This window comes from Rhincodon typus, unplaced genomic scaffold, assembly GCF_021869965.1.
Source record: "Rhincodon typus isolate 14 unplaced genomic scaffold, sRhiTyp1.1 hic_rhity00000111, whole genome shotgun sequence".
Lineage (NCBI taxonomy): Eukaryota > Metazoa > Chordata > Chondrichthyes > Orectolobiformes > Rhincodontidae > Rhincodon > Rhincodon typus.
The window spans coordinates 1-16,378 of NW_025965749.1; the positions used below are offsets into that span (position 1 = coordinate 1).

The 16,378-nt window shown below is 42.4% G+C and overlaps 1 protein-coding gene across 1 annotated transcript; it reads right to left on the reverse strand.

The window, feature by feature from the left end:
• Positions 1 to 1,520: 1,520 nt before the first annotated feature.
• Positions 1,521 to 16,022, reverse strand: LOC125488275 (microtubule-associated serine/threonine-protein kinase 3-like; the record flags this gene model as incomplete). The annotated part of the gene is made up of 8 exons (XM_048621204.1): positions 15,931 to 16,022; positions 15,625 to 15,833; positions 13,037 to 13,175; positions 6,584 to 6,716; positions 6,002 to 6,167; positions 3,347 to 3,448; positions 2,408 to 2,530; positions 1,521 to 1,633 (listed from the first exon to the last, which is right to left on the reverse strand). Coding segments are annotated over exons 2-8 (939 nt in total), but the record flags the coding sequence as incomplete, so codon positions are not given.
• Positions 16,023 to 16,378: the final 356 nt, after the last annotated feature.

Consider the following 16,378-nt stretch of genomic DNA (forward strand, 5'->3'; position numbering starts at 1 on the left):
TTTTAGATGGAAGTAGTTGTGGGTTTGGAAGACACTGTGACAGGGTCTTTGGCACACTTCTGCCATGCACCTTGAAACTTGTTATTTTATTTTCCCATTTCATTTTCTTTCACAGCAGTGATTGTTCTTAATTCTTACTCCTGATTTAGCTCTTGACTTTCAAAAATTCTTGAGACTTTTCCATGCCTTCTATTATAAAGGTGGGTACAAAATACATACTCAAATCCTTTGCTGCCACCTCACTTCCCATTATTAAAATCACAATCTCACCTTCTAAGGGACCAACGCTCATTTTAGCTACTCTTTCCCTTTTTATACACTTATAGAAGCTTTTAATGCCTGTTTTTATATCTCCTCACTTTTCTCTCAGGCTCCAATTTTACCTTTCATTTTCCATTTATCTTTGCTGGTTTCAAGATCTTTCCCAACCCTAACAACCACTAATTTTTGCAGCATCAAAAGTCTTTCCTTTCAATTTGAGACCACAGTTAACTTCCTTTTGTCAAAGACAGTGCATCTGTCTAGCAGAGTCTCTCATCCTCAATGGAAGATATCTTTAATGATCTTTAGAAATTACCTCCATAAATGTCTGTAATTGTTGTTCAGGTTTTCTGATGAAGGGTCTAGGCCCGAAATGTCAGCCTTCCTGCTCCTCTGATGCTGCTTGGCCTGCTGTGTTCATCCAGCTCTACACCTTGTTATCTCAGATTCTCCAGCATTTGCAGTTCCTGCCATCTCTGTAATTGTTGTTCTCCCATTTTACTTCTTATTCTATTTCCCCCGTCTACCTCAGCCAACTCAGTCTTCATACTCTGGTAATTTACCTGACTTAACTTTAAGCCATTTAAGAATCCACATTTTTTGTGCTTAAACTGGATGTGAAATTCCATTACGTTATGATCACTGTTGCCTAGAGGATCTTTTATGATTAGATCGTGAATTAATCATGTCTTATTACAATCCAATTTGATTCCAGAATATATTGTTCTAAGAACCTGACTGAGTACACACGATGAAGTCAACCTGCAGACAAATGTTGCCAATTTAGTTTGTTCAATTGAAATGAAGAGTAAGGTTATACATGATTATTGTGGCACTCCCTAAGTACTGACCCTCCAACAGTGCGGCACTCCCTCAGCACTGACCCTCCGACAGTGCCCACTCCCTCAGCACTGACCCTCCAATAGTGCGGCGCTCCCTCAGCACTGACCCTCCGACAGTGCCCACTCCCTCAGCACTGACCCTCCGACAGTGCGGCACTACCCCAGCCCTGACCCTCCGACAGTGCGGCACGCCCTCAGCACTGACCCTCCCATCGTGCAGCATTCCCTCAATACTCACCCTGACACAGTGCAATACTCCCTCAGCACTGACCCACTGACAGTGCGGCACTCCCTCAGCACTGCCCCTCTAACACTGGCATGTTCCCTCAGCACTGACCCTTCAATACTCTGTCACCCTCTCAATATTGACCTCCGGAATTCTTACCCCAAACTTGCCCTGTATTGAATTTGTTGTACCTTACTGAACCGGTGCGAACAGGATGAAAACTGTCTGATCTCCACAGACGACTCTTCATCATTTGTGTCTTCATCCTCTTCTGATGCCAAATGTTGATATTTCTCCGAGCGTGCTGCATGGACAAACACAATAATTCAAACACACGTCCTCCACTCAACATAGGACCCACATAAAGATAATCACCAGATATAGTGACATTGAATACATCAGTGAACATAGTGACACTAGAAAGAATCACCAGCCACTGAGACATTAGAGAAAATGCTTCTAAATTGAGGATAATGACTAGACAAGTGGTCACTGATGATCATTGGTGGATCCAGTGCCAGTGGGAGTGAGCTGGACACATGGTCATTGGTGATCATTAATTGATGCAGTGACCTTAATTCTGGGAATGACTGGTAGAGCAGTCCAATAGTGACAGTCTACACAGAGGGAGGCAATGGCCGAGTGGTATTATCGCTGGACTGTTAATCCAGAGACCTGGATAACATTCTGGGGAACAGGGTTCAAATTCCTGCCATGGCAGATGGTGGAAATTGAATTCAATAAAATATCTGGAATTAACCATCTAATGATGGCATTGAATCCATTGTCCATTGTCATTCGTCAGAGGGAAAAACCCATCTGGTTCACTAATGCCCTTTAGGGAAGGAAACTGCCATCCTTACCTGGTCTGGCCTACATGTGACTCCAGACCCACAGCAATGTGGTTGACTCTTAACTGCCCTCTGGGGCAGTTAGGGATGGGCAATAAATGCCGTCTTAGCCAGCATCACCCTCATCCCATGAATGAATAAAGGGGAAAAAAAATCAGAAATGAACAAATCACTGTTCTCGTATAACTATACATCCAAGGATCTTAAGATTCCTGATTTGAACTCACTATCGAAGTAGCTGGTGTCATCCTCAGACTCGAGTTGAGGAATGAACTCTGCTTTCTGACGCAATAATCCACTCCAGTCCAGTTGAGTGAAGAAATTGTGTTGTTTCACCTCATGGGCTCCTCCTGTCACAACACAACAGTCAAAAATAATTAAACAGTGCAAGGGTGAGTCCCATCTCTCACCCCCATCAATCCCATTCCCCCTTTTACCCAGCCCCCTCAGTCTTATTCCCGCCAATCCCATCCCCCATTCCATCCCCACCTCATTCCCATTCACCCTTCAATCTCATCACCTTTAAAATCCATCCTCTATTCAATGCCATCTCCCTCTTTATACCTTCCCCCCATTCCATGCCCTATCTTGATCCTATCCCCCTCCCTCAATCCCAATTCCCAATCATAAAACTTGTGAAAAGCTAATGGACAGGTACAAATCTGATGAAAAGTAATCATAGAATTGTGACCTTTAGTTGATGAGGAGCAATATAGAAAGGATAGAGATTATATGTAGAGTTTTGCTCACATCTCACCAAGTGAAACTCAATACAGATCCAAACATCCCATCTCAGGAGAGTTTTATTGGTCCTGGAGAGTCCAGTGAATGTTGGCCACTGTGAAAGTGTTTCTGCCTTCCAGCTCTTTGTGGTCTTGTGAGGAGCAAGGAGTGGAGCTACAATCACTGGTTACTACAAATACATTTCCTGGGGACTCGGATGGAACTGGAGATAACTCTGTCACACCCAACTTCCAAAGTGAAATTCATATTTGGGCTAATCAACACTTGTATAATGGATAAGGCAGGAAAACGTCACTCGAAGGTCACAAAATGGGGTCAAGGGACAGGTAACAATCTGATTTTCTCATTAAAATATATTCAAGCCTTTAGAAATTGACAAACTATTTGAGCTGCTGTACAGACAGAATTATGGACACATTTACCAGTCCCCAGGCGATCTCGAGGATTCTGCTTTAACAGCCTGCTGATGAGATCCTGGGCTTCTGCAGGAAGAATTTCCTCTCCTTCTGGCCATATCATTTCATCTGCAAAATATCACCAATTGGATTTCATTTCTTTTGTCCCAGATGGGCCTGGTCCCCAGAGTCCCTCACACAGGACCGAGGTAACTTTTACAGGCCCCATTAACATGTTCGGAGCACACTGTCCTAACCCACTATGCAGTGGTCCTGCCTCAAAGATTACTTGAATACAGAGCTCAAACTTTAAAAGAAAATGCTCTTGTAGATTATGTTAAATTCTCTTTTGCAAGATTTATTGAAATAATACAAGGCTGCTTCCAAACTCAACAAAATAAAATATATCAGCGGTATCCTCTAATCAGACTTGCTGAAACATCATCCATAATATCAGAAACGTTTACCTTGTTGTAAAAACACAAATAATTCAGATACAAGGGTGAGCAACTTTAATAAAACAGCAAAGAATTGTAGGAAATATCTATAAAAATAAAGATTAGAACCTCAAACATCTAAAGAAAACAACAGTAAGGTGTTGAATGGAAAATGGACCGTTAGCAATGTTGGACTAACGCTTAAGGAGGAGGAATTTCTGAAATCTGTTCAAGAGAACCTTTTAGCCAATATGTTTCTCACTCCAAATGGGACAGAGACATTGCTAGATCTGGTTGCTGGAGAATGAGCTGGGCAAGTGGATCATCTATATTAATGACAAGTATGAGGGGACTGACTGTCTTGAAATCATGTTTACTGACAACATGAATGCAGATAGGAAAATAAGTTGTGAGGAAAAGACAGAGTCAAAGACATATGCATAGGTTGGTAAATGGACAAAAACTTAGTTGATACAGTGCAATATGGGGAAAATGTGTAACAAACAAAAATGGAAATTTCTGGAGAAACTCAGCAAGTCTGGCAGCATCTATGGAGATAAAATAGAGTAAACATTTTGAGTCTGGTGACCCTAGGAATAAACTGTGGACTGAATCAGGGAGAAGCCCTCCTCCATCTCCTGGCTCACATTCAGCGAGTGTGTTTGAAAATCACTCCTGTTGATTGCAGCCCCTCAGGGATGGCCTGCCAGGCCACATGCAGACCTGCTTTCCCAAGTAGTTCAGGGCAAACCAGATTTCCACTTGGTAGAGAGAATCTCAATTAGCAGGCTACAGGATGTAGAGGGTCTAGCAGGATGGGCAGACTAATAGCTGGTGGAATTTAATGCAGAGAAATGTGAGGTAATGCCCTTTGACAGAAGGGCTAGGGAAGATGATATAGATGTAATGACTCAATTCTAAAGAATATGCAGGAACAGAGGGGCTTGGGTGACCATGTGCATAGAACTTTGAAGTTAATAATACAGCAAATAATTAATTACAGAGTCACATGCAGAAAGAGGCCATTCAGTACATTGAGTCTGCACTTATTGGCAATATGACTTAGTGTCAATCTTCTGCCTTTTCCACATACTCTTGCGCATTATTTCCAATTAAATAATTATTTAATGCCCTCTTGAACGTTTCAATTGAATCTGCTTCCACCACACTTCCAAGCAGTGCATTCCATACCCTAATTACATGCTGAATTTAAAAATTTTTCTCATTTCACATTTGCTTCTTTTGCAAAACACTTTAAAACTATACGTTCAGATTCTCAATCATTTTACAAGCAGGAACAGTTTTGTCATATCTATTTTGACCGACCCTTTCATGATTTAGAAAACTTCAATCAACTTGCCTCCTAACCTTGTTCTCTCCAATGGAAAAATCTTAACTTCTCCAATCTATCCTCATCACTACAATTTCTCACCTTTGGAACTGTTCTTGTAAATCACTTCTATATCCTCTCCAACCCATTCACCATTCATACCCTTCTGAAAGTGTGGAACTCAGAACTGAACACAATACTCTAGCCGAAGTCTAACAAGTGTTTTATACAAGTTCAGCATCATCTCCTTGCTTTTGCACTCTCTGCCCCTGTTTTAAACCATGAGATCTTGGGCTTTCTACATGAATACAAAGGAAGGAGATTATTCTGATTCTTTATAAAGCTCTGGTTAGTGAATAACTAGCATCTTGTACAATGGCAAGAATGCGAGGGTGACTGAGAGGACGCAAGGGGATTTTCAGAATGCTTCAAGACACGGAGGATTTTAGATACAAGGTTAGATTGAAGAACCGTCAGTTAAGCTCCTTAGGGCAAAGCGGACAGATGGGAGATTTGATAGATGTGTATAAGATTAGAAAAGATTTCATTAAGGTTGGCAAAGAAAATGTATTTTTATTAGCAAATAGCACAAGGGTTGGGTGACATCATTTTAGGTTTTTTGACCAGGAGACATAAAGAGGATGAGTTTACACAGTGAGTGGCAGGAACCTGGCACCTGCTGCCCATGGAAGAGAAACTTGCGGAGAAACAGAGCTGATTTGATAGCCTCATGCCAGTTCCCATCCACCTCCATCCAACAGCTCACCCTCAGTGTCCCTCAGCATTTATTCTTTCTCCGGAGACAGTTACAAGCTCTCACTCTAATGTAAGTCTGCACCAAGCCTCTTCCTAGGAATAGAATCCTAGTGTCCATCACACTCTGGAAATTCCAACGCATTCTCGGAAATAACTTACCATTAACCACTTGTCCAAAAAGCTCTTCTGGAGTCTCTCCAAAGAATGGAGCACAACCAACAAGAAACTCAAACAGAATGACTCCCATGGCCCACCAATCCACAGGCTTTCCATATCCCTGTCTGAGGATCACCTCTGGGGCAATATATTCTGGTGTTCCACAAACCTGCCAAAAACAAGGACACTCAGCGACAAACTGAAACACACTCATTCCATCACAAAATACTGAGAAAACCAAACATCCTGCCCTTTGACCCCACCACATGCTGATGCCCTGCCGTTCAAACGCACTGCCCTTCTGTTCAATCCTACCCACCTCCTGCCCTCTAAATGTTTCCTCTCATCAACCCACTGCCATCTGAAATTCCCTCATTCCACCTACCTGTACCTACTGTTCTGCACTTCCAAACCCCACGCCCCCAACATTTCAATTCTCACACAACCCAACCCCTAAAAATACACATAAACACAACACAACCCCCACTAACTCTCAGCCCTCTGACCTCAGCTTATCCTCTGATAGCACGATTCATAAAGTCCCTCAGGCCCCCTCTCCTCCTAACCCTCACACCCACCGTCTACCTGTTTATCAATGAATTCCCTGGTGTCCTTCTCGATGTGGTCCTCATACAAGTTGGCCGTCATGTTCATGAGTCCAATCCTCGATAGGCCAAAGTCAGTCAGCTTGATGTGGCCCATTGAGGTGATTAACAGGCTGCAGGCAAAGCAAATGGTCATCATTGACTAACCACCTCGTCCCCATCAAAATCTCTTCAGGACACTCAAAACCTCAGCTGACAGGAAATTTAACTCTTGTCCTGTGTTGGGACTGGACCGGGGAATGGGGTGTGGGAAGGGTGGGGGGTTGGGGACCGGGGTTGAGAGGGGATGTTCAGGAAGAGATGGGAGTAATTCACTTTTAGAAATTCAGTGAGAGGTTTGTATAACTAGAACAGATCAGTGTGGGGGAGGGGCACAGTGTGAGGAAGGGGCACAGGTGAGGGAAGGAAAGTGTGGGTGACAGACTGTGTGAGGGACGGAAACAGCTAGGGGGTGGGACACAGTGGGGGGGGGGGTCACAGAGTGGAGGAGGGGCATTGAGTGGGAGCAGGGCACAAAGTGAGGGAGGGGCACAGAGGGGGAGAGAGGGTAACAATGAAAGGAGGTCAGCACGTAGTCTCTGGATCTTCATGCTGACTGTAACCTGCTCGCTGGACTGTAATGGTATGGATCGTGATAGTAACTGCCCAACTCGATGCCTTACCATGCCAAAGTCCCTGAACTGGATTCGCAAGCTAAAACACCCCAACCATCCCCACCCCTGACCCCTGACCCCTGACTCCCATCTGATGGGTGCCTCCCTCGACTCCTGTGAGGATAACTCCCATAGGACTTTGTGATGTGACTGTTTGCTTGAGGCACATGCAATATGTTTGCACAGAAGCTGCTGTCACATGGAGCAAGTGTGAGATTGACATGTTACTGTACAGCACTGTGACATGTCCATCCATTCACCTGATCACTGCTGACCCAACCAGGACAAACTGCCTGGCTTTATGTCAGCGCCAAACAACAAGGCAATACAACAGTAATATAAGACCACAAATCCATAAGAGCAGAAGTAAGGCATTTTCTCCCTCTCGACTGCTCCACCATTCATTGACTTTGTGACTGATCTGATAATTGTCAACTCCACTTTCCTGCCTTTCCCCTTAACCTTCAAATCCCTTACTGATTCAAAAAAATGTCTCTCTCTCTCAGTCTAGAATATACTTAATTACCCAGCCTCAACAGCCCTCTGCAGTAAATATTTCCACAGGTTCATTACTCTCTGGGGGAAAGAAATCCTTATCTCTATCTTAAATGAGATGATACCCTCTGGTCCTTGACTCTCCCACAAGGGGAAACAATCTTTCTACATCTACCTGTAAAGTCTCTTTAAGAATCTTCCATGTTTCAAAAAGGTCGCCTCTCATTCTTCTGAACTCTAATGAATGAAAACCCAACCTACTCACCTGTCCACATAAGACAGTACATTGTTATCGGCCTAGTGAATCTTTTGTGGACTGCCTCCAATGCCAGTATATCTTTCCTTAGATAAGGGACGAAAAATGTTCACAGTACTCCAGCTGTGGTCTGACTAGTGCTTTGTATAGTTTTAACAAAACTTCCCTATTTTCGTACCCCATTCCCTTTGAAATAAGGGTGAACGTTTTATTTTCCTTCCCTATTACCCAATGTACTTTTTGTGATTTATGCACAAGGACTCCCAAACTCCTCTGTTCTGTTGCTTTCTGCAATCTTTCTCCAATTAAATAATGTTCAGCTCCTCTGTACTTCCTGCCAAAATGCAAAACTTCACATTTCCCACATTATATTCCATCTGTCACGTTTTCGTCCACTTAGTTAATCTATCTATATCTGTCTGCAGGCTCTTTACATCATCCTCACCATTTGCCTTCCCACCTGTTTTTGTGTCTTTTAAAAAACTTGGTGATGGTTCATTCTCCTTCCTCATGCAAGTCATTAATATACTTTGTAAATAATTGTGACCCCAGCACTGATCCCTGTGGTACTCCACTCATTGCAGGTTGCCACCATGAAAATGACCCCCTCATCCCAACTCTCTTTGTATTACTTAGTCAATCCTCTCTCCATGCGAATATACTACCCGCTAAACCTATTACCTTGGGCTCTTAGCTTGTTAAGTACCTAAAATGTAGAATCTTATCAAGCACTTTGTATAAATACAAACATATTTCATTTATTGCATTTCTTTTATCTACCTTGCTTGTTACATCCTCAAAAGAATTCTAATAAATTTGATTTCCCCTTCATGAAGCCATGCTGACTCTGCTTGATTGTATAATGCATTTCTAAATATTGTGCTATTACATCCTTTGTTATAGAGTGTAACATTTTCCCAATTACACATGTTAAACTAACTGGTTCATTGTTACCTTTTGTTTTGTCTCCTTCCCTTTGAATAAAAGTGTTACATTTGTACCTTTACAATCATTTGGGACTTTTCCACAATCTAAAGATTCCTGGGAGATTACCACCAGTGCAAGTAATAATTCTGGAGCTACTTCCTATAAGATCCTATGATAAGCAGATGACACCAAACTAGGTAGTGTAGTGGGCAGTGAACAGCATTATCTCAGAGTACAATAGGACCTTGATCAGATGGGCCAATGGACCAAGGAGTGGCCGATGGAGCTTAATTTAAATAAAAGTGAGGTGCTGCATTTTGGAAAGGCAAATGAGGGCAGCACTTATACATTTAATGGTAAGGTCCTGGGGAGTGTTGCCAAACAAAGAGACCTAGGGGTGCAGGTACATAGTTCCTTGAAAGTGGAGTCACAGGTAGACAGGGAGGTGAAGGCAGCATTTGGTATGCTCGCCTTTATTGGTCAGTGAATTGAATAAAGAAGTTGGGAGGTCATGATGCAGCTGTACAGGACATTGGTTAGGCCACTTTTAGAATATTGCATACAGTTCTGGTCGCTCTTTCATGGTAATGATGTTGTTAAACTTGAAAGGATGCAGAAAAGATTTACAAGGATATTGCTAAGACTGGAGGGTTTGAGCTATTGGGAGGGGCTGGATAGGGCAGGGGCTTTTTCCCCTAAAGTGTTGGAGACTGAGGGGTGACCTTATACAGGTTTATAAAATCATGAGGGACATGGATAGGTGAATAGCCAAGGTCTTTTTCCTTGGGTAGAGGAGTCCAATACCAGAGGGCATAGGTTTAGAGTGAGAGGGGAAAGATTTAAATGGGACCCGAGATGAAAATTTTTCACACAGAGGGTGGTGCGTATATGGAATGATCTGCCAGAGGAAGTGGTGGAGGCTGGTACAATTACAGCATTTAAAAGGCGTCTGGATGAGTACATGAATAGGAAGGGTTTAGAGGGTTATGGGCCAAATGCTGGCAAATGGGATTAGGTCAGATTGGGATATCTGATCGGCATGGACAAGTTGGACCAAAGTGTCTGTTTCCGTCAATTTCTGTATAACTGTATGACTCTATTACTTTGTATCCCATCAGGGAACATTTCTGTCTTCAACCACACTAGTTTCCCTAATGTCTAGTTTTCCATTTTGTCTGGTGATAGACCTTCTCTTGCAGGTTGATTATTTAATAATATTGTAATTTTATTAATGCCATCTACAGTGATAACTAATGTAAAGTATTTACTGAACTCCTCTACCATTCCTCAATTCCCCAATATTATCTTACCAGCCTCATTCTCTAAAGTGGTCATGCTCACTTTGGCCTCTCTTTTTATATATTTAGAGAAGCCCTTGTTGTTGGCCTTGAGATATTGGTGGCATGTGTCCAAGATGGCAGCCTAGAGGAGCATGTGACATGTGCAGTAGCAAGGGTCCCAGTCTGACTTCCATGGGAATTCTCAGCATCTAGTTTCTATCCATTCTGTGATGCCCTAGCTGCGTATTAATGAGGTGAGATTGGGTGTTAATAAGGGTGAGAATGAACAATAATTCCCAGAAATAAGAACCTAGCTGCTCCACAGTGAGACGCTCAACATGGGGGGCTCTCCTGGAAAATACAATATGTTGCTCCTGACATCTAGATAGTCCTCAACAGACTTCTCACATGATTGTCCCAGATTGTACGCCAAGTCTACATTATACAGGGCCCAGAAGGAGGGCTTAATGTCCGCTCAAGATAGATGATCTGTAACCTCACCCCTTTTCCTCAAATCCCTTGAAAATTCTGAAAATCCAAAATCCAGAAGTTTCATAATTAATATTTACAATTGATCAACCATACATCTCTGTCCATGAAATTTTACTGAGCTTCACATCTGAGCCTAAACTCTTTTTGGATACGATTGTTTCAGCATTTTGAAAGTTTCTTGTTTTAAACCATTTAGGTCCAATTAGAATTACACCATATCCCTTTCTAATATAATTCCATCCACACAGTTTACAATACTCTCTAGCTTTGTGTCATTGGCAAATTAGATTTTCACTTTATATCCATCATATCAGGGATCAGTGGAAAAGGTGAATAGATGAGACCCAACATAGATCCTTGTGGAGATCACTAGTTACATATTGTTAACTAGAGTACCTGCTCATTATTCCCCATCCCCACACAAAGGGAAAAATACAGAAAAAACTTTCAGAACACCAGAAAGCCGATGGATGAGTGAGAATTGGGAGCTAAAAGGTGAGAAATGTATACAAGAGAATTAATGGGACTGAATCATAGAATCCCTACAGCGTGGATGCAGGCCATTTGGCCCATCAAGTCCACACTGACCCTCCAAAGAGACCCATCCACACCCCCACCTTATCCCTGTAATCCTATATTTCCCATGGCTAATCCACCTCGCCTGCACATCTTTGGAATATGGGAGGAAACTGGAGCACCTGGAGGAAACTCACACAGATACGTTTGGAAATTATGTACAGTTCTGGATGCCACACAATCAGAATGATGTGGAGGCTTTGGAGAGGGTACAGAAACAGTTTATCAGGATGTTGCCTGGTTTGGAAGGCATTAGATGTGAGCAGAAATTGGACAAACTTGGTTTGTTTTCATTTGAACTTCAAAGGTTGAGGGCAACCTTGATGGAAGTTTACAAAATTATGGGAGGCATGAATAGAACAGATAGTCGGAGTCTTTTTCCCAGGATAGAAGTTTTAATTATTAGGGGACCTAGGCTTAAGGTAAAAGGGGATAAATTTAAAGGAGGTGTGAGAGGCAAATTTTTTACTCAGAGCGTGGTAAGTGCCTGGAATGCGCTGTGAGGGGAGATGGTGGAGGCAGATACAATGGCAACGTTTAAGAGGCTTCTTGTCAAATATATAACAGGCAGCGAATAGAGGGATATGCACGACATACAGGTAAAAGGTTTTTAGTTTAGAAAGGCATCGTGTGTTGGTGCAGGCTTGGTGGGCTGAAGGGCCTGTTCCTGTTCAGTTCTTTGTCCTTTGCCTTTATTATCTTTTTTAGCCCACTTTTACTGGATTCTGAATTTATCCCAGTCTTCAGGGCTACCACTGATCTTTTGCTTTCTCTTTCCACTTAATAATTTCCTTAACTACCTTTGTTAGCCATGGTTGGCTTACCACTGTCTTAGAATCTATCCTCCTTACTGGGACGTATTTTTGCTGAGAGCCATGAATTACCTCCTTAAAGGTCTGTCACTGCTTACATGCTGCCATTCCTGCTAATCTATCTACCTAGTTCATTTTAGACTCTATCCTTGTTTCATTACAATTCCCTTTACTTCAGTTAAACACAATTGTTTCTGACACAAGGTCCTCACTCTCAAACTGAATATTAAATTCAATGATGTTATGATCACTACTTCCGAGGTGATCTTTTACTCTGAGTTCACTTATTAAACCTGCCTCGTTACCCATTACCAGATGCAGGATAGCCTGCTCCTTGGTTAGCTCCTTGACATATTGCTCTAGGGAACAATCCCTAATGCAGTCTACGAATTTGTTGTTATAGCTGCCCTTTCCAATGTGATTAACCCAATCAACATGAAGATTACAGTCACCCATAGTTATTGCTTTTTTACTTTCACATGTTTCTACTATTTGTCTTTTTTATAGCATTTCCTACAAAGTATCTACTGTCTGGGAGTGTTTACACTACTCTTAACAATGTCTTCTTTCTCTTGTGTTCTTTATCTCCACTGAATGGACTCTATATCATCTGAGCTGAGATTGTCTCTTACAACTGTTCTCATTCCATCTCTTTATTAACAGTGTTATCCCACCACCTTTTCCATTACACCTGTCTTTCTGAAAGGTCAAATATCCCTGAACGTTAAGTTCCCAGAGTTGACCTCCTTGTAACCTTTTTTCCACAATGGATATGAGATCACATTCATTACCTCAATTTGCATCTTAGTTCATCGACCATTTTCTGAATGCTTCATGCATTAAGATACAAAGCATTTAAGTTTATCCTATTATCAAATTTCCCTACACTTTTATGGTTCCTTGGTGCAAGATGATATTTGCAAATTCTGTGACACTTCTTACTTGTCTGGTTTGAGGTCCCGATGCACAATGCCATAATTATGGAGATATTCCAACGCCAGAACTGTTTCTGCAAAGTACATCCTGGTCATGTCAACTGGCAGGGGACCGATATTCCTCAGAAGATTAGCACAATCGCCACCTGAACACACAGAGCAGAATCAGTCAAATCCAGCACTATGACCTTGGATGTCCCAATATTAATCATTTCCCCATCAGCAACGTGCCCTGGTCTTAAGCTCTGGAATTCCTTGCCTAAACACTTCCATCTTCTTTTCTCTCTCCTCCTTCGAATCCAACCTTTATGACCAGATGTTGGGCTCCTGTTCTAATATTGAGACATAAACCTGTGCAGCACGGAAACAGACCCTTCGGTCCAACTCGTCCATGTCGACCAGATATCCTAAATTAATCTAGTCCCATTTTCCAGCATTTGGCCCGTATCCCTCTAAACCCTCCCTGCTCATATACCCATCCAGATGCCTTTTAAATGTCGTAATTGTACCAGCCTCCACCACTTCCACTGGCAGCACATTCCATACACGTACCACCTTCTGCGTAAAAATGTCGCCCCTTAGGTCCCTATTAAACCTTGCCCCTCTCAATATTTTCCAGTCTATGTTTGGGACTGTGTGAGGAATGAGTGTTGAAAAAATGAACTGACTCCATTGTGTTTTCCGTTGCATTTGTATTTACAGCCTTTACACATTTGATTATTCTTCATACAATATACAGCATGCAGAATCTGAGACAAAGCTATAGAATGGATCGGGTAAATAGACAAGGTCTTTTCCCCAGGGTAGGGGAGTCCAAAACTAGAGGGTGTAGGTTTAAGGTGAGAGGGGAAAGATTTAAAAGGAGCTTAAGGGGCAACGTTTTCACACAGAGGATGGTGCGTGTATGGAATGAGCTACACAGGAAGAGGTGGAGGCTGGTACAATTACAATGTTTAAAAGACATCTGAATGGGATATGAATAGGAAGGGTTTAGAGGGATATGGGCCAAATGCTGGCAAATGGGGCTAGATTTATATAGGATATCTGATCGGCACGGACGAGTTGGACCAAAGGGTTTGTTTCCGCACTGTACATCTCCATGACTCTGTGGGTCCAGAGAGGGCCAAATCTCTGTGCAACTTGCTCTAGTCCCCCATTGTAACTTAGACGTCAGTGGTTCCACGGTTTGTTTGTTGCCACAGTCAGAGATTGCGGGAGCAGTGAAAATTCTCTGTCAGTTGCTGCAGCCAAATTTCTAAAATGCAGTTTGTCAGACTCTTAATCTGTGTCCTGCATTAACCTCAGGCCTCAAGAAGTCTCAAAGGAACAGCAATTTTCAGTCACAAGCATAAGTTCAAAACATCCATTGATAACTGATACTAAGATACACCCTTTGTAATACCACTCCAACATTCTCCTGCCATATGACACCACATTGGTGTTTGCACATTACAGCAAACTAGCTTCTTGCAGTTACATTGAACCAGTGTTACAGTCTAGATAGGGAGTTAGTGAAGGAGGATAATGGAGCTATTCTCCACTCAGTCTTGTACTGCTTACAGTGAAAATCATAAGCGTGTCCCTCCTGAATCAACCATTCCTAGTGTCAGTCAGTCTCTCCTTTTGTATGATCAAGTAAATCCCTAATGATTGCCCTTATAGCACACTGTTTCCCATTTAACACAGAATTTCCCAGTGAAATTTCTGTGCTACTTCTTCCACTGCACTGGCATTGCCCTGTTACGCCAAACCATTCCCCAGCAATGGTGCTTCCCGTTATTCCACATTGTATTTCCTGGTTATTTCACATTTCCTGCCATTGCTTTAATGATGAGTCTGTGACTGCATTTAATAGACAGGTCCCATTATTGTACACATTGAGTCCAGTTTTGAGTTCAGTCGGAACCCTAACACAGGGAGATGGGGACAGGAACAGTATTCAAATGGGAATAGTTCTGTATCAATCATTGAAAGCAGCAGAACAGGGTGAGGGAGTGATTATTAAACAACGCAGGATGCTAGACTTCCTTAAAAGGGACATTAATGACAAGAGCACAGCAATTTGGCTCAATTTGTATAAGACACTAGCTCAGCTTCAGCTGGTGTGTTGCGTCCATTTCTGGGCAATGCACTTAGGAAGGATAAGAAGAAATTGGACAGAATGTAGAGAAAGTTCACCAAAATGATTCCGAGGGTGAGGAACTTCAGCTGTGAAGATAAATTGGAGAAGCTGGAATAGTTTTCCTTGAAGAATTTTGAGAGGAGATCAGATCAAGGTGTTCATATTCATGAAGGTCAAGAGGGCAGAAGGGGTGAGGAAATGTTTCTATTGGCAGAAAGATTGGGAACGAGAGGGCATAAAGTAATTTGCAAAAGAAGGAAAAGTGAAATGAAAATAAACCAAATGTGGTCAGGCTCTAGAATACCTTGTCTGAGGGTGTGGCTATGACAAAACTGGTACTTCATGATGTGTATTGCTCCACTGTCCAGTTTTATTCTCAGACACAAGATCACAATAATGGTAAATGACCTGGCAGTTGGACCTGATTCACCAGTGGCTTGAGTTGTTTGCTGTTTGCGATTCTCAATCCTTACCTTCCACATACTCCATCACCATGCAGAGGTGGCGCCTGGTCTCGAAGGAACAGTACATACTGACAACAAACGGATTCTCAGCGAAGGTCAGGATGTCACGCTCAACAAAGACCTGCTGGATTTGATTTCTGAGGATCAGGTTGTGTTTGTTAACCTTCTTCATGGCAAATCGCTGCCTTGTTTCTGTGTGTCGGACAAGATACACTGCTCTGGGAACACAGACAGCTGGTTAAAACCATTCATTTATTCCAACTCACTGCAACTTTTCAAAAGAAAAGATTTCAAATGAACCAATAATTGACTTACCCATATGCTCCATTACTGATCAATTTAATTGTCTCAAAATCATTCTCACTAGGTTTTGGACGTGGAATTGATGCTGCTCGACTCTAGTAAAACAACATTCATTGAATAAGAAAAGATCATTTTGCCCTGATCAGAGGTTGAGCAATTCAGCAAACAATAGCAAACTGGAACTGTGCTGCCACAAAACCAGCACCACCTGTCTGCAGTACACTGGCCCGTCCTATTTTCTTACCCTTCACCTGAGTTTTACCCCTCACCCTGCCCTGTTACCCCCTCACCCTGTCCTGTTATCCCTCACCCTGTTCCCTGGCAACAGTACAAGGTACTGTACAAGTACTTGTACTGTTGCCCCTCATCCTGTTCAAAGACAATGCAGTCGAGGAAAATACTGAGATACAGGCTATTAGACTAGACGGGATTGAGGTTCATAAGGAGGAGGTGTTAGCAA